The 19165-nt window shown below is 35.3% G+C and overlaps 1 protein-coding gene across 3 annotated transcripts in view; it reads left to right on the top strand.

Moving 5' to 3' along the window:
* The window catches only part of Wdr44 (WD repeat domain 44), a 93212-nt gene that overhangs the window by 48482 nt on the left and 25565 nt on the right, over positions 1-19165 (top strand). For all 3 annotated transcript variants that reach the window (XM_027431945.2, XM_035449982.1, XM_035449983.1), the window contains 7 exons: positions 844-939; positions 3917-4053; positions 4815-4898; positions 9642-9748; positions 11380-11531; positions 13607-13745; positions 15610-15674. In XM_027431945.2, coding sequence (XP_027287746.1) covers positions 844-939; positions 3917-4053; positions 4815-4898; positions 9642-9748; positions 11380-11531; positions 13607-13745; positions 15610-15674 — 780 coding nt within the window. The remainder of the gene's footprint in view (positions 1-843; positions 940-3916; positions 4054-4814; positions 4899-9641; positions 9749-11379; positions 11532-13606; positions 13746-15609; positions 15675-19165) is intronic.

Genomic DNA, 19165 nt, shown 5'->3' with positions numbered 1-19165 from the left:
TATTACAAGTTCCTTTTCCTAGAAATAAACTATTTCATGTACTAAGCTGTGGGCTATCCAAAAAGAAGTGCATAACGTTTTACCACAGTGAAATTCTGGAACTCGGGGTAATTTAATTTAAATAGTAGCTGAGATGGGGAAGGTTAACAGGTCTGGAAATGTAACATTACCATCTCTTTTGTCTTTCATAAAAAGGAGAAAGGGGAGGGGAGAGACAAGCATCCAGGGACCAGAGGTGCAGGAGAGAGGAAAGGGAGGGGAAGAGACAGACAGAGAGGGAGAGAAAGAGAGAGGGGGAGGGAGGGGAAAGGAGAGGGGGAAAGAGAGAGAGACAGAGAGCACATTACTATCTTGTTTTAACAATGCAGTAGATCTAGCTCACAATCCGTCTGTTTTTGGAGGATCAACATGGTGTTTGCCTTTTTAAAGTATTGTGTTTTTTCAATGCAGAAGAAAATGCAGCAACAACAGTATTTTTAACATGTTAACATGTTTGTTGTCTAGTCTTTACATAAACAAAAGTTGTCCTAACCCTTCTTTAGCAATATCCACATATGGCCTGAATTAATTCCAATCTTAATAGAGAATTGTCGTTTTAGATGGGTTCAAATAAAACATGTATTTGTTTAATATACTACCAAGGCACAATTTCATGTGCTTTGGTAGCTTTTGTTTCTAGCAACATGCAGATAATAATAATAAAGGACTAAAATGGAATCATTATTTTAAATTTTCAGTAAGCTCTATTTTCTGATTTGTAGAATTTTGTAGAAGTGTGCGTGGAACTGAATAATTAAAATTTATAGAAATTGATCCAATCTGTTTATACAATTACAATTTTAGGAAAATGGAAAAGAACCTGAAGTGCAGACAGTAGCAGGTGAAGTGATGGGCCCTCAAAGACCTAGATCCAACTCTGGGAGAGAGCTCACTGATGAGGTAGAATTCAATTTTTTTGTTCTTAAAAACATAAAACGTAAAAATCATAATGGGAAAATGAGAAAGTTCTAGAGATGGAATGTGGTGTTGGTTGCATAGCACTATAAGTGTACATAATGACCCTGAGCTGCACTTTAAAATGGTTAACACACTATTATTTCATGTTACCTATAACTTCACTTTTTTAATTGATGCCTCACATTTGTACATATTTATGGGTTGTAATATCATGGTTTGATAAATTGATGTGTATAATGATTAAGTCCAGGAAATCAGCATTTCCATCTTTTTGAACATTATTTCAATACCAGGAACACTGAATATGCTTAGTTATTTTGACATATATACCGAATTATTTTTAGAAAACAATCATTGGGAGTATTTGAAGTTTGGGATTTTATTTATATATTGAAGTTTGAATCTCTGATGGAAAGTTGCCATTTCACAAACATATGAAGTGGAAAACTTTTATTAAAAGCAGAATCCAAGATGGGCTGATGATAAATCAGGCCTATAACCCCCAGGATCACAAGTGCAGGTTCTACTTGGGCTACAGAGTATTTCAAGGCCAGCCTTGTAACTTTTTGAGACATTAAATCAGAAAGAAAAAGGCAAAAACATCTGGGGCTGTAACTCAGCTGTATGTTTGTTAACATTCATAGAGCCATAGATTCCATTCACTCACAGACAGCACAGACAGCACGACCTGATTTTATAAAAGGTGAGCTTTAAACTAAACCTAGTATTTCAGAGACTTTTTTTTACATTTTTTTTTGTGCATGTGTGTCCCTGTGTGTCCCTGTGTGTCCCTGTGTGTCCCTGTGTGTCCGTGTGTGTCCGTGTGTGTGTGTGTGTGTGTGTGTGTGTGTGTGTGTGTGTGTGTGTGTGTGTGTGTGTGTGTGTGTGTGTGTGTGTGATACATGCATGCCACAGTACCTATGTGGAGGGCAAAAGATGATTTGTATAAGACTTGGACCTCTCATTCCACTATGTAAGTCCTGGGAGTTGAACTTGGGCCATCTGAATTGGTCTTGACTACAAGTCCTTTTGTCTGCTAAGCCTTTTCTCTGAACCTATAAGGGTTTATTACCTTTAAACTTTAGACTGAGGGTCTGGAGAGATCACTTAGCAGTTAAGAGCAATGGTCACTCTTCTAAAGGACCCAGGTTTGATTCCCAGACTCTACATAGTGGCTTACAGCTGTCTGTAACTCTAGTCCCAGGGGATCTCATGCTCTCTTCTGGCATCCATGAGAATAATGTGTATGTGGCACATAGACATACATACATGCAGGCAAATTCCCATACATATAAAAAAATATTAGAATTTATTTATTGGCCAATATATTCAAAATGAAGAGCTAAACCAAAGTAGGGTTGTTTTTTGTTTTGTTTTGTTTTGTTTCTTAGGAATCCAGACATGGTGGTACACAATAATAATTTCTTTTTTTTTCTTTTCTTTTTTTTTGTTTTTTCAAGACAGGGTTTCTCTGTATTACTTTGGAGGTTGTCCTGGAACTTGGTCTGTAGACCAGGCTGGCCTCGAACTCACAGAGATCCGCCTGCCTCTGCCTCCTGAGTGCTGGGATTAAAGGCATGTGCCACCACCCTACAATAATAATTTCAGTACTTTGGAGGCTAAGGATACCAGATCATTCATTTGAGGTCATCCTGACCAACATAGTAGCTAGATGCTTTCTCAAATATGTTAAAATAAAATATTTTTCTAAATTATACTTTATTTATACTTTGGAAAACATTTGAATATTTTCTCAAAATGTTAATCAATGTTACCTTGACCCAGCAGTTCCATTCCTATTTTTATACTATAAAATGAGAACATACCACACAAAAATGTACACAGATATTCACAGCAGCATTGTTCATAATTGCCAAAATAATTAGAAGCATCCCAAACATGTATTATTGATGGATAAATCCTTAAATAAAAAGTAGTATGTCCATTCAATAGTATGTATTTTAGCAGCTGAAAGGAATATGGTATTGGTATTTGGATAAAACTTAAGAATAGCATGCTGCTGGGCGGTGGTGGCTCACACCTTTAATCCCAGCACTCAGGAGGCAGAGGCAGACAGATCTCTGTGAGTTTGAGGCCAGCCTAGTCTACAGACCAAGTTCCAGGACAACCTCCAAAGTAATACAGAGAAACCCTGTCTCGAAAAACCAAAAGAGAGAGAGAGAGAGAGAGAGAGAGAGAGAGAGAGAGAGAGAGAGAGAGAGAATAGCATGCTAATGAAAGAATCCAGATACAGTGTGTGTGTTTGTATATGTGTATTATACATATATTTTTGATTGAATTTATGAAATGTCCTGAATAGGCAAATCAGTAGAAACAGAGAGATAGTGATCTTAAATCTCATACTATTTAACAATTACCAGAGACTAAGAGGAAACATTAACTGGGATTGACAGCTAATATACAAGCAATTTCCTTTTTGAGTAATCAAATATTATAATTTAATAATAAAGAACTGTAAATATATTATTAACCATTGAATTGCATGTTTTAGGGATAATATTTTATGGTATGAGAATTATATCTCAGAGTAAATGTGAAGATTACTGTGCCAGTAGTGATATCTAGAAAATCGTAACTTAAAATTTTAAGGATTTTGTAGACTCAAAAAAGATAATTCAGGACTGGAGAGATGGTGTAGCAGTAAGAATACTATTGCTCTTCCAGAGGACCTGAGTTTGAGTCCCAGCATCACAACTCACAACTACTTGTGACTTCAGCTCCCAGAGATCCAACACCTCTGGCCTCTATGTGTCACACACACACACACACACACACACACACACACACACACACACACAGAGAGAGAGAGAGAGAGAGAGAGAGGGGGGGGGAGGAGAGAGAGAGAGAGAGAAAGAGAGAGAGAACATGTATGCACATAATTAAAAATTTTTAAGATAATTAAGTTGCAAGTCATCTTGAAGTTAATGTTTACCTCCAGGAAATTTTAGCCAGTGTAATGATTAAGAACCTGGATACTGGAGAAGAAATACCTCTAAGTCTTGCTGAAGAGAAGTTACCAACAGGTATTAATCCTCTCACTCTACACATCATGAGAAGGACAAAGGAGTATGTAAGGTATGACTTAATGTTATTTAACATTTGCAGCATTTCAGTGTGGTAATGATTATTGAGCTTTCTGAACTACAACTGTCCCTATGTAGTTAAACTCACTCTATTTTAATCTAAAAGTAAATTTGGCTCAAGTATGTATTCTTTACCTTTGATCTCTGTTATAGTCATATTTTGTAGTTACTTGTGGAGAATATTCTAAATCTTAAATCTCATACTATTTAGTTTCTTGTCATTTAAAATGATTTAAGGTAGAGACAGAATCAGAACAGTAAGGCTAAAAAGCCATGTGTGAGGAGCACTTAGTCTTCTAAAACTTTGCTTCTAAGTCTTTGTACTATGTATTGTAGTGAGAAAATTGCTTTAGAGCAAAGCAATTGATTTTTGTTGTGAGATTTAATGAGGGCCTTAAGGAATAAGTTCTAGAAAAGCAAGAACTTTTATTGAATTTATTATGTTATACCTGATGGGCCAAGAAAGAGCTATCTACAGGTTACTTTATTATTAATATACACAGCCTTGTTATAGTAGGATTTAATAAGCTATTAAATTCCATACATTTAAACTTTGCACATTGCATCTTGTTTTAAGATTCCAGTCTTTAATATTGGAAGCCATTTAGTAATTCTCTGGTTAGTCATTAATTTGAAGTTATATAAACTTATCAAGATCATTTTCTTATTCTGATTAGTTGCTATATAATAAACATAAAAGATATTTTTGAGAAGAGAAGTGGTTCCTTTTAAAATGACTTCCCCTTCTTGTAGCAATGATGCCACACAGTCTGATGATGAAGAAAAGTTACAGTCACAACAAACAGATACTGATGGTGGAAGGTTAAAACAGAAAACGTGAGTTACTCTACATGTCTTTTCTTCTTTTTAAGTGTTTATTAGAAAAGTAAGAAAATTGCCAGGTTATTTTTTAATAAAAAATGTAATACAAAAATATTCTTGGCCACCTTTTACATGACAATAAAGCATGTCTTTTAAAGAGATTTATCTGCTAAAGTCCTCGTTAAACTCATTCCAAGGCTTCTAACATGGTACTGTTACCTTATATTACCACCATCCCAGTTTGTTCTGTTGCCCCTATTAATTGCCATCACCACACATTGATCTACCAGAAAATTTCTAAGATTATCAGTCCTTGCCATATTGCTTGGACATAACTGCTACCTCTTAATTTCAGTAACTTCTTTCTCATAATTTCCTTCAGCTTAAGAGAGTTGTTTTGAAATGGAATATGTGGGTCTCCCTCCAGATGTTAAATGTTAACAATTGTGCTAAATGTCTACCCCACATTATCCCCTCCCCTCTATTGGTTGATTATGAGTTTCTTCCATTTGTATATGTCACCTTTAAAGCTTCTGACATAAAATAAATGACCAGTATATATTGTGTCATCCTTGCATTGTTTTCTATCATAGGTGCTAGAATTCAGAGAAGAGCATCATTGGCCTTAGATATCTTCCCCCTTTTCTTCATCTTTCCAAACCCTATTTATATGTCTACATAAAGTATGTGAGATTCAAGTCTATAGCCACATTAGTTATTTTTTCTCTTTAGCATATTATCCTAATGCTGTTTTCTAATTTTAAATGCAAAACATCTTACCACCATACATTTTACATGTTGTTCATTATATTTTCATATATATAATGTATTTCATCATATTCACCCTTTTTTTACCTTTTCTTGTACCCCCCATTCCTACTTATCTTTCTCTTTCTAACTAGTTTCCCTTCTACTTTTATGTCTTTTTGTTGTTATTTTTTTCATGACAGAGTTTCTTTATCTAGCCCTGGCTGTTCTGGAACTTACTCTGTAGACCAGGTTGGCCCCGAACTCACAGAGATCATCCTACCTCTCACTCCTCTGAGTGCTGGGATTAAAAGTGTGTACCACCACCTCATGGCTGTTTTTGGCTTTCGTTTTAAATTAGCCAGTGAGTTTAATAAGGGTTACTTACAGGAGTATGGGCAACTTCTCAGTGACTGCACTGAAGAGTGTTTTCTCTCTAGTAGCCAGTAGCTGCCTATAGGTCCTCAAGGATGGTGAGTCAAAAGCAAACTCATTTTAAACAACTAAACAATGTGATATGAAAGGTTTATGATCATGTGATTCTTCTGTTAACCCAACAAATACACAGTGTATTGGTGGTCATGTGGATTGTGTCTGATTGTGCATGAGTCACTAAATTGGCAATATTGCAATGTAAAGTCCAAAGCGAATGATCCACTCAAGTCTAATTTTTTTCCCTTGTGTATAATAAGGGAAGTAAGACTATTTAGAAAAGATGTGCCAAAAATGCAGCTATATTGTAACACCAGATATATGATACTTGAGTGTCTAACAGTGACAACTGTCAGGATCCACAGAATTAGGAATTGTTCGGGAAACAAGCATACAGTCGAGTTGTCAGACAGCGTATGTCCTAAAGCTCATTTATGTTCCAATTTGGTTTTCTTAGCAAGTTCTCACTATATGGCTCTCTACACCAGCTCAAGCTGGTGTGAACTCACAACTTCCTGCTTCTTTATCCTGAGTGTTGTGATTATAGGTATACATCACTAAGCCCTGTTAAAGCTCATTTTTCTAGGAGAAAAAATATTTAGGTTTATTCAGTCCCATTCTTAATTCATACATCATTTCTTAAACCTAGTCATCTAGTGCCTGAGCAACAGAGAAGCTAAAACCATGGCATAGAAGTTAGCATGTAAGCCTGTTAGGTGATATTCTGATTGCAAGACTGTAATCAGAAAATGATAAAAGGACCCATACATAGCACAATAGTTTGTGTGTAAGGTAGCTCTTTCCAGCCCTTTCTCTTGCCATGATACACATAGAACATAGAAATATTTGCACTGAATGATGGGGTAGACCAATAAGGCAGCCAATAGCCAGAAAAAATTAGCCCATGGTTCTAACCTTCCTAGATCATAATAAGTTGTTTTAAAATCTGAGGAAGCAATTAATAATTGAGCCTACATGATTACTGTTCAAAGTACCCTGAGAATATGAATGGTAACTGACCCTATTCATCAGTGAAAAGAAATCTATTGAATATTTAGTGCCATTTTGAAGTCATGTAAGTGTATAGCTGGGCGTAGTGGCACACACCTTTAATCCTAGCACTTGGTAGGCAGAATCTCTGTGAGCTCAAGTCCAGCCTCGTCTATAGAGCTAGTTTCAGGACTGCCAAGGCTACATAGATGAGCCCTGTCTTGAAAAAACAAAAACAAAACAAAAAGTCTATATTTTAGAAGATCATATCTATAATGATTTAAATGTCTTCTCGGCTAGGATCTCTGTAAGTTCGAGGCCAGCCTAGTCTACAGAGTTAGTTCCAGGACTGTTACACAGAGAAACCCTATCTCTAAAAAACAAAACAACCCCCCCCAAAAAAAAACCAAAAAAGGCAGAAGGGCTTGAAGCCAGGAGGTGGCGGTGCACACCTTTAATTCCAGCACTTGGAAGGCAGAGGCAGGTGGATCTCTGTGAGTTGGAGGCCAGCCTGGTCAACAGAATAAGGTCTAGGACAGGCTCCAAAGCTACACAGAGAAACCCTCTCTCAAAACCCAAAAAAAGGTAGTCATCTTAGTTTCACTTCCTGTTGGTGTGATAAAATACCATGATAAGAGCCACTTAAGAAACAAAGGGTGTATTTGGCTCACAGGATTGTTAAGGCAGCAGGAACTTGAAGCAGCTAGTCATAATGTATCCGCAGTGAAGAGCAGAGAGCAATGAATTAAATACTGCACTTAGTGCTTAGCTCACGTGCTCCACTCTTAAACAGTCCATGACCCCTACCCAGGGAATGGCATCACCCACAGTCTTACCATTAATCAAGAGAATCCCTCATAGACATGTTCACAGGCCAGCCCAATCTAGACAATTCCTTATTGAGCCTCCCTTCTCAGGTGATTGTAGATTGTATCAAATTGGCAATTAAAACTAAGCATCATTGTAGTGAACCTATAGTTATCCGTAAAGTATAACTTTAGAGTAAACACCTTATTTTGGTTTTAGAAACTGGTTTTTAGAGGGTTGGGGATGTAGCTCAATGGTAAAGTGCTCACCTAGCATATACATAGCCCTGGGCTCAATTCCCAGCATTATAAAAATAATCTATCATCTCTGTTTTCTGATGACTGAACATAATAAGAGAAATGTATAAAATTGAAAATGAAAGTTTCTAATAATGTCACAGATTATTAGCAAGATTCTCTATAATTTTTTCACAATGCTGGTGAGTTAAAACTAGGGACCAGCACATGCTAAGCAAGCACCCTACCCTAGAGCTATACCCATAGCCCTAGAATTTTTTCTTTCTTACAAAAGAGGGACTAAATTTTGTCTGTAGATTGTTAGCTTGCTTTTTATTATTATAGATGTCATTGACATCTCTTCATGTTAGCACCAAAGATAAATACATTTCAGTCTTTCTATGAACCACACATAGGAATTAGTTACTGTGGATACAGTAGTTAAGACAATTATACTCATACCTTCACAGACCTTCTGTTTAAAAGAGGGGGCAGATACCGAATATGTAATCATGCACAAAAATGTAGCTGTATTTATAATGATTGCTGTAAAAGAAAAGTACATGGTGCTGTGGAAGTCTATAACAAGAAAACATGTTTTGGCTTGAGGAAAGCATTTTTGAGAGAAGATTATTTGATCTGAGACCTAAAGGGTAAATAGTAATCAGTGCTGGAGTGTTTGAGTCAGAAGTAACGACATGTGGAAAGGCCATTAGGTGAATATGAGCTTGGCAATTCAAAGAACAGGGGTTTGTTTTATTACCAACACTTATTAAGACTTATTTATCCATTCTGCTGTTGATAGACATTTATAAACCCTTTTTAATTGAAAAGAGAATAATCAAATCATGTTTAAAGAAGCTTTGATCCTTGTGAAACTTTGTGTTTGGGTGTGTCTCCTGGGAAATCTCAGCCTAATTTTATTACTGGGAATACCCAGATGAAAAAGAAAACTCAATAGGTCTTCCTAGACTTCCCAGTAATTCTATTTTGTAGATAAATGACTTCTTAAACCCTTCCTTTTTGTTGATAAAATTTGTTCTTAGAGACAAGTCTCTAATGCAGTTTTTTTAATTATTTATGGCTTCACCACAAACTCTCCAGATCAGATTGTCTAGTGATGGGGCCATAAATCTGCTTAACCATGACCCCCTCCAGTCCTCCATTGCCAGTCACTTACTATTCTCACTTGAAAGGTATGGCTCTAGATTATATAATACCTGTTAATTGTGAGAAATTATATTCATAGATATTGTCTTTGAAGGATATTGACTTGAATATGTTTATTCAATAAAACAAAGAATCAGTGGTTAAGAGGATCCATGTTCAATTCCCAGCACCCACATGGCAGCTCACAAGTATCTGTAATTCATACAGACATATCTGCAGGCAAAATACTAATGTACACAAAATAATTTTTAGAAAAAGCAAGGAATCTGAGAACTTGAATACCTACTATTAATGTTTTAAGATACCTCTTAAGTTTGTCTGTGGATAGTTCACCTTGCACGATTATGTCAATACAATTTTATATCTTTTTCTTTAGGACTCAACTAAAGAAATTCCTTGGAAAATCAGTAAAGAGAGCAAAGCATCTTGCTGAGGAATATGGTGAACGTGCTATAAATAAAGTTAAAAGTGTAAGAGATGAAGGTCAGTAAAATGAGGGCATTTTACCTGAGTAGTCCATTAATGTGAATTTCCTTTTTTTTCCGAGACAGGGTTTCTCTGTGTAGCTTTGGAGCCTATCCTGGCACTCGCTCTGGAGACCAGACTGGCCTCGAACTCAGAGAGATCCGCCTGCCTCTGCTTCCCAGTGCTGGGATTAAAGGCATGTACCACCAACCTTGGCTAATGTGTATTTTCTAAATTTAGCTAGTCACTTAAAAGAAGCACTCTATATCAATTAATATAATAAACTTTTATAACTCGTGATTTTATTAAATCACGAGTGTCTCACTTAGTTTTATGAATATGAAGAAAGATAAATGTGTACTTTTAAGTATGAATTGGTTCAGTGTTTTGTGATTATAACAGCCTTGAAGGATTTACTGTACAGTGATTAGGTATAAATTGGTTTTGTGTCATTGGCTTTTAAAAATATTTTTAAGGGACTAGAGAAATGGCTTAGTGGTTAAGAACACTAGCTGGCTCTTCCAGAGAATCCATGTATAATTTCCCAGTACTCTCATGGCAGCCTGGAGTTGTCTGTAACTCTAGTTTCAGGGGATCTGACACCCTCTTCTGGCTTCCATGAGCATCAGGCGCACACATAGTACACAGACAATCATGGAGGCAAAATATTCATACCCATAAAAATAAATAGATTTTTAAAACTGTTTTTTTAATTGGGTAAACTTGGGACCAGAAAATTGTTTCATTGGGTAAAAGTACTTGCCATGCAAGCTGGATGGGGTTCCTTGGAACGCAGGTAACTGCTAGATGCTATAGTGTGCATCTGTAATGTTAACATTTTTATGATTATAGAGGAGATAGAGGAGAATTACCCTCAAGTTCACAGGCCAGTTAGTCTGCAGCATGTAGCACAGCAGCAGAAATGAACAAGGGAGACCCTGCTCCAAAGAAGGTGTAAGGCTAGAACCACTCCCTAAAAAATGTCCTCTGATCTGTCTCTACTTTTGTGCCAAGGCGAGTGCATTCATCCACCCTCATACATGCACGTGTATACACACATACACACACACACACACACACACACACACACAATCTCTCTCTCTCTCTCTCTCTCTCTCTCTCTCTCTCTCCCTCCCTCCCTCCCTCCCTCCCTCCCTCTCTCCATATGTACCTCATGGCATGCACATGTATGCACAATACATAACTTAAAAATAGATTTTCTTAATTTTCAGAGACTGTAGTTAACTGTGCCTTTGTAATTACTGTACTCATTTGTTTTTATTAATAAGTGCATTTAGTACTCATACAATACCAGATAGTCTTCTAACAATTAACCTAAATTTTAATTAATTTAATCTCATAATGAAGTGAGTATCAACATTATCCTCCTTTTATAGATGAGAAAGCTGAGAGGTCTAGAAAGATTGAGTAACTTCTCTATGGTCGTGCAGATTATAAATCACAGCTGGACTTAAATTTAACCAATCTAGCATTAGATTCCATTTTCTCAACCAATGTTGTATAGTAATAGACAAATTTTGCTTCTCTGTTTACTCAAAGTATACTTGATGATCAATTTATTTGAAAATATTAATGTAACTAGGCATATATTAAGGATTAATTAATAAATTTTATTGTTTTGTCTACAGTGTTTCATACTGATCAAGATGATCCTTCATCAAGCGATGATGAAGGAATGCCATATACAAGACCAGTTAAATTCAAGGCAGCACATGGCTTCAAAGGACCTTATGATTTTGATCAGATCAAAGTGGTGCAAGATCTTAGTGGTGAACATATGGTAAGCAACCATTTGATTTTTCGTGACTGGTAGGGTATTTTTTAGGCTTCTATTTAAATTTATCTTTACCAATATATGTACTTTTGCTAATCAAACTTAAGAACAGTAAATTTATATTAATATGTTTAAATGAATAGGTAATGTAGTGTTTGTCTCTGAATTATTGTTTAAGGAGTAACACTTTAGGCTGAGTGTAGTCTCTTGTGCCTATAATCCAAGAACCCTGAAGGATGAGGCAGGAGAATGATGAGATTGAGGCCAGCCTGTGCTGCATAGGGCAACCCAATCTCAAAATAAAAGTGAGGTTTGGAATAAATGAACTCTGGGCTGTATTACTGAGAAAACTATGCAGTGAAACCAACCTTAAAGCACTTAAAGTAAAAAACAGTCTATCACTTGTAAAAATATTTTAAATGTCCCCAACCATAATTTAAACAAATATTTCAGCCAAGATATAGGTAGAGGTTTATATTGTTTCAGGTTTCAAAAGTACCAGACTGGGGATGTGGCTTGGTAGAGTGTTTTCCTTCATATATGTGAGGCTCTGCTCTGATCCCTAACACTGCAAAGAAAAGAAAATCAAGCCTACCAATGTGAGACGAAAATACTCAGATTGTGTTGTAGATAGTTTCTGCAAATAAATCCCGGAACATAAGAAAGACAGTAGTGAAACTCAAACTTAAGTAAACTGTGCTGTGCCCTTGATTAGGAATCAAATAAAGCCTAGGTGTCACCGTAACTACAAAGCGACTATGAGCTGCAGATAGTGGCCACATTGAAATTTAAATTTTTGTGCTAATAAACTATGCATCAATGTTTTAATTTGTACAATGTTTTCATTTCAGAACTTACTGAATTTTCTTTCTTTCTTTTTTTTTTTTTTTTTTTTGGTTTTTCGAGACATGGTTTCTCTGTGGCTTGCCACTGCCTCCCGAGTGCTGAGATTAAAGGCATGTGCCACCAACGCCCGGCCTGAATTTTCTTATACTATATTGAGACCACCTTTATTACCTACTTAAGTAAAAAGCCCATTATATTGGGATCCAAATGATTTTTTTTTTGCTGTATTTGACTTTTATAGAAATGAATGCTACTTAAGTTAACTGTTGCTTCTAACTAAATCTTTCTTCCTTGAGAATCTATAAGCAGGTAGTCTTTTTTTTTTTTTTTTTTTTTTTTGGTTTTTCGAGACAGGGTTTCTCTGTGTAGCTTTGGGGCCTATCCTGGCACTCGCTCTGGAGACCAGGCTGGCCTCGAACTCACTTGCCTCTGCCTCTGCCTCTGCCTCTGCCTCTGCCTCTGCCTCTGCCTCCCGAGTGCTGGGATTAAAGGCATGCGCCACCAACGCCAGGCGCAGGTAGTCTTTTTAATACACCTAGGTCTGTGTTATCATCTTATTTGTTGGAATAGAATTTGGCCCTTCATACTAAAGACTTCTATCGCTTAATACTTTTCTGAAAATATACTTCTCTGATGTTTTCAGTTTGTATAGAGTGTAGTCATGTCCTGTAGAGAGAAAAGCAGAATAGGGCCAAAGTATTTAGGTACTTGGAAGTGTCTCATGCTATAGGCACCACAGCTAAGGTAGGCTAGGCCTTATTCTTTTCAGTCCTGGTAGTGTTTGTTTGTGACATAAAAGTGCTTTCTCTTCCCCCTTCATGTTCAGTTAAGGGACTAAAGTTTCCAAGCTGTGGTTTGTGCTTTTCTAGATAACATTTCTAGCCACTTGGAGACTCTCACAAATGGCACCTGGAGTTGCCCTTTGACCTCTCACACATGCTCACACAGAAGCATGCATATATGTAACAAAAAATACCCCTCATTTTTATTACTGTGTGAGCATAGTCTGGGTTGTTAAATCTGTTGGGTTAAACTATGGGAAATGATGATCCTAACAGATCTTTCTTCTGAAAGCTTCCCTTTGTGGTACTGTAGCACTATTGCACCTGTGACTAGGAGCTGTGTTAGGAAAGTAAGCGTTACCTTATTTGTATGATATGGGAGAACTTTAAAGGTTGGGTTAAAGGAATGTCTCTTAAGCTTATAAAGTCATTTTGAACCTTCTGTTTTCATAGGGAGCTGTTTGGACCATGAAATTTTCTCACTGTGGCCGATTACTTGCCTCAGCTGGACAAGACAATATAGTGAGGATATGGGCTTTAAAAAATGCTTTTGACTATTTCAACAATATGCGAATGAAATACAATACTGAAGGTATTTTTCATTTCTTTAAATATCTAAATAAATCTGGAATTTTTGCGTTTTAGGCACATTATATGTTGAGCATCCTCAGTTCACAAATTCAAAATGCTTTGTAATCTGAAACTCATTAAATGTTGAGAAAATGCTCAAAGTTTTCTAATTTTAGAGAATTTCAGGTTTTATTCTTTTCAGACTAGGGACACTAAACTTATAAAGACCATGCAATTATTTATAAAATCCAACAAGCTCCAAAATCTAATAAGGAATATCCAACTGTATTGCTCTCTTTATCTGACTGTCATTTGTAGTAACCACTACTTATCATAATAGGTAGCATTTATATGGTTTGGTGTTGTGCACCTATAATAATCTTGACTCTTTGGAGGGCTGAGGCAAGAGGGTCAAGAATTCAAGGCTAACCTGGCTTATATAGCAAGACTGTTTAAAAAATTAAATAAAAATGAAGCAAACAGCAATAGCAAAAATCTCTAGACTTAATGAAAAGAATATCACAAAGCTTTTGATTTATACTTTTTCAAGTATAATATGTAATTTTATCAACCACCTAGAAATTACTTGGTTTCCCTGGTAGCCTTCAGTTGTATCCTGAATTAAAATGAAATATTGAATTAAACTGGAATAATAATAATACTATGTAAACTCACTAAGTTAAAAAAGGTTAAGAAAATAGTCATGAAAAATAAATTAGGTTTGTGGATATATGGAATCAATGGATATTTGAAAAACTTAACTGACAAAAATCCAATCTCAGAATACTATGACTATATGGTAAACAATGACTATACCTAAACAAATTATTCTTGTTATGTAATGATTTAAGAAAGTATGAAGAATTTAACTAAGTAGGGACTCTAATTTTATGGATAATGTTCTTATAATTTTTAATGTAACAAATTTTATCCACAAATCATCCTCTTCCCAATCATTTAAGGCTGAAAATAAGAAGTTAAGAAATGGGAAAAATTAAAATGGAGTAAACCATTGGTGAGAATATAGAGTACAATTGAATCGCCAATTTAAAGAACACAGAAGTTTCTTATTTATTCAACTAGCTAGTGAGACCCTGTGTTTTGTTTTGTTTGGGGATTTCTTGGTACTGGAAACTGAACCTAGGTCCTCAAGTATACCAGGCATCTGTCATTAAGCTCTATAATTAAGCTATATTCTCAACTTCAGTCTGCCTCCCACTTAGAAAAGAAGTTATCATGTGACAATTTGTCAATTTGATGCTCAGTCTGGCCTTGAACTCTCTTTGTAGCTCAGTCTGGCCTTGAACTTAAGATATTCTCTGCATCAGCCTCATGAGTATCTGAGATAATGGGGCTGTACCACCAGTCCTGAGGACCCTATATTCTCTAGAAAACCTTTGTGAATTTCTTAATGCATGTCATAATACATAATTGAAGATGTTGATGTATTTGACAAGTTGAAACGGGTTACTTTTAGAGTGAGTGGGCATTTCGTCTCCTACCTGGTCATTTCTTCTTCTACCTGAGGCAAAAACAGTATTTCAGTTGCCTTTGAAACCTGACCTCAGCCCAGACCTTTTCTTGGCCTTTTGTTGTTTCCCGTTGCTACTTTTTTGTAATTAGTAAGAATGTATTCACTATGAATAATGAAAATTAAATGGTACTTTGTTTACTAATTTAGGGAACTAGTTAAGCTGTTTTATTTAAATTGATCAAAATGATACCGGCAGATATGTGGGTGCTTGTGTGATAATAGTTCATATTTAGAAAATGTGTTTTTCCAGGATACTATATTGTATGACTATTATTATTTCATAATATTTTTGTTGGTAGATTAGTGTATATACATATATGCTTTTTTAAAAAATTACTAATCTTGTTTTTAGGCCGAGTGTCACCGTCACCATCTCAGGAAAGTCTAAGTTCATCAAAATCTGACACAGACACAGGGGTATGTTCAAGTTTTATAGTTACTTTTATTAAATTCTATGATTTATTTGATGCCTAACATAATTTTCAATTATAAATAAACTCTGCCAAGGTGTTTGATTAAAATTAACATGTAATATTAAAAGTGTTTCTTCTGTTAGTATTCCCAAGTGAAAAATTATCAAGGTTAAGATTGCCAAATGCTAAATATTACTATTCAAGTTACCAACCTACTGATGCATAGTTAAATAAAACATGATCACTTTCCCTCAACCCAGGTTTACTATTTTTAAAATACTAATTTTATAGTTTACTTATTGTTAAATTCTTCTGCTTTATTGCCTCCAGGAAAAGGATACTTTTTATTATTGTGTCATATTGCCTTTCTAACTCAATTCTAATCCTCTGTTGTCTGTTAGTTCTACTTTCCATGCTGGTCTGTGTCCTAAATACTCTTTCACATCGATATCTTTTCCCATGTGTTTGCTTTGTCCAGAATGCCCTGTCTGAATTCAGCTCAAATATCTTATGTCCTCTTATTAGTTTCCCTAAATTCAGGAGGCAAAATTATTACTCAGTGTGTTTTAATAATATGTCATATGTAGTTTTACATTTATATTGCTTACAATATCTTCTTTCTATTTAGGCTTTAGACTAATCCTTGACATCTTACTCCATGCTAACTGTAGTAGATGAACAGTCAGCACTGAAATCCTGCTTCTGGACTTTTATTCTAGGTTTTTCCCTTATCTGAGTGCTCCTAGTCTCACTTCTTTCCATTCAAACTATGTCCATTATTCATGGGCCACTTTTTCTCTAAAGCCTTCACTCACTAATGCATAGTGACAATTTTAACTGCTTTGCTTTGGGGAAAAGGGTTTCTGTATTTATTAGTTTAATTTACTATAAAGCTTCTAGGTATTTATTGCTTTTGAAAGACAGCCTAGAGTGCATAAGGCTGTCTTGTATATTTTTAGCAGCTTATAGATTCATAACTACTTCTGTCTAGCCTCCCTTCCCCAACTCTAAGTGTAATTACAAAGTTAATGGAGTACAAGACATTATAAATGAGAACTACTCAACTTCTTTAATAGAAAAGTTAGTCATTTTTCTTATACTATTTGATTTTTTTCTTCTGAAATAGTTGAGTAATCTATCATTTTCAGGAAAAGGTCATTGATATTGTTTTGACTTTAGTCACTCCTTCTCAAAACAGCTGAAAGAGGCCTCTGTTTCATGTCTTTTGGGGTTTGGTGTCTGGAATTACTTTTTAACCAAACTCTAGATACAGTGCAGATCATTTTCACATGCATTTTGTCTGGCTTATGGCAGTGAGTCTTAACCCTTTTGAAGTACTTTTACATGTTTTCTCAGCATGTGAAACGAAGTATAAAAGGACCTTCTGTACAGTGGAACAGACAGTCATGAGCCAGGGTCACTCACCTGCTCCCTAGCAGTATTTCTCTTGATTCCCGAAAGTAGCTTAGAAAGTATAAGGGATGTGTGTATGCATGCTTAGCTTGCCCTCTTGTCTAAATGCTTAAAGACTTGGCATTAACATGGACTTTTTAGCCTTCTCGGTTTCTAAGAATCTATAGTTGGATAAGAGTGTAATGTGGCGATTCTGTATAAAATTTCTTCTTAATGCTATAAGTTGTAAGGGTACCTTTTTACCTAGATTTTAGGTTTTTTTTCTTGGGTAAATTTTTGTTCAGTATACTTAATTGGTGGAATGTTGATAAGTATTAATAAAACTTAACTGATGCTTAAAATTTTGAAGGGGAACAAATCACTGAAATTTTCAGAGGGGGAATAGATTATTAGAAACTAGAACTTGAATAAAGGGAGCTAACAATCTAGAAGGAATTGAAAATTTGTGTATATAGCCTTTTATAAATCTATACTTTAGTGCTATTAATAACTAATTTATAGATTAAGAAAAAAGCTTTAAAATGTTAATTAACAGTTTCACAGTTGATAAATATAGTATCAGAATTAGTATCCAGCTGTGTCTCTGTAACCTGTAACTTAAGAATTATGTACCCTTGTTGCCATCTTGATATCTGGGACTTGTCTTCATTCAGTCCAAAAATATTTATTATTGAGTTCCTACCATATATTAATCACTACTTAAAAAACTGGAGAAATAGTAAAGAAAGAAAGAAAGCAAAGCTATGGTATAAAGATTGTATTTAAGGATATAATTTTATACAACACTTTATTGAGGACCATCAAAATGGTTCAGTAAGTAAATGTGCTTTCCACTAAGCCTGATGAGCTGAGTTGGATTCCCAGGACCCACATACTAGAAAGAGAGAAGCAACTCCAATGAGTTATACTCTGACTTGCATGTACTCATACACATACACAAATATAGTAATGTAATAAAAAGTTTTAAAGATGCTTTATTGAGTTATGACATACAAAAAGACATATATACTTGACATATATGAATTCGGAGATAAATGTACAAACATGAAAACATAAATACAGTGAATACCAAAAATCTACCCATCAACTCCAGTTGTTTCTTCATTCCCCTTATTTATTAATTTTGTGATAGAACTTTTGAACTATCAATTTATAAAAATTTAAGTATGTATTACAGTATTATTAACTCAATCATTGTTCTGTGCTCTCCAGTACTTAATAATTTTGTATAACTGAAACTTTATACACTTTGAGTAATGCTATCTGGTTTATCTTTCTGCTGATCCCTGGCAACCCCCATATTCTGCTTTTGTGAATGGAATTATGTTATGTTACATTTATCATTTATGTGGTATGATATAGTATCTGCCCTTTGTATCTATCTTATTTTACTTATCTTCTAAGCTCATTCTTGTTATAATAAATGACAGCATTTTCCTATTAGAATAAATAGCATTCTATGATGTATATAAGTCACATTTACTTTACCTATTCCTCTGTCATTGGATATTTGGTTTACTCACACGTCTTCACTGCAGTGAACATGATAGTGCAAATCTTTTAGATCCCGACTGTAATTCCTTTGGATGTACACCAGGAAATGGGATTACTGGATCACGTAGGAGCTCTATTTTTAATTTTCTGGGGAATCTCCATACTGCCTTTCCTGGTGGCTGAACTGGTCAATATTCCTACTAGCAGTGTATAAAGCTACATTTTCTCCAAATTCTTGCCAGCCTTTACCAGTGTTTTTCTATTAAGATATTTTTCCATATAATACATTATTTTAACAGTTTCCCTTCCCTCATCTCCTCCCAGATACTCCCTACCTTCCCACCCATCCAACTCCATGCCATCTCTCTCTCTCTCTCTCTCTTTAGAAAACAAAAGGTAATTTTTTAAAAAAGGAATTTTAAAAAGCACAAGAAACACATATACACACACTAAACCCATAAAAACACAAAACCAGAAACTGTAATATACAAACAAAAGACCAGTAAGTTAAAAAATAAAGGCCTAAACAAATCAATGCAAGACAAAAAGTTCCAAAAGTACCGTTGAGTTCATTTTGTGTTGGCTATC

The sequence above is a fragment of the Cricetulus griseus genome, chromosome X (assembly GCF_003668045.3).
Source record: "Cricetulus griseus strain 17A/GY chromosome X, alternate assembly CriGri-PICRH-1.0, whole genome shotgun sequence".
In the NCBI taxonomy this organism is placed as follows: Eukaryota; Metazoa; Chordata; class Mammalia; order Rodentia; family Cricetidae; genus Cricetulus; species Cricetulus griseus.
This window is presented reverse-complemented; position numbering and strand designations above follow the sequence as displayed.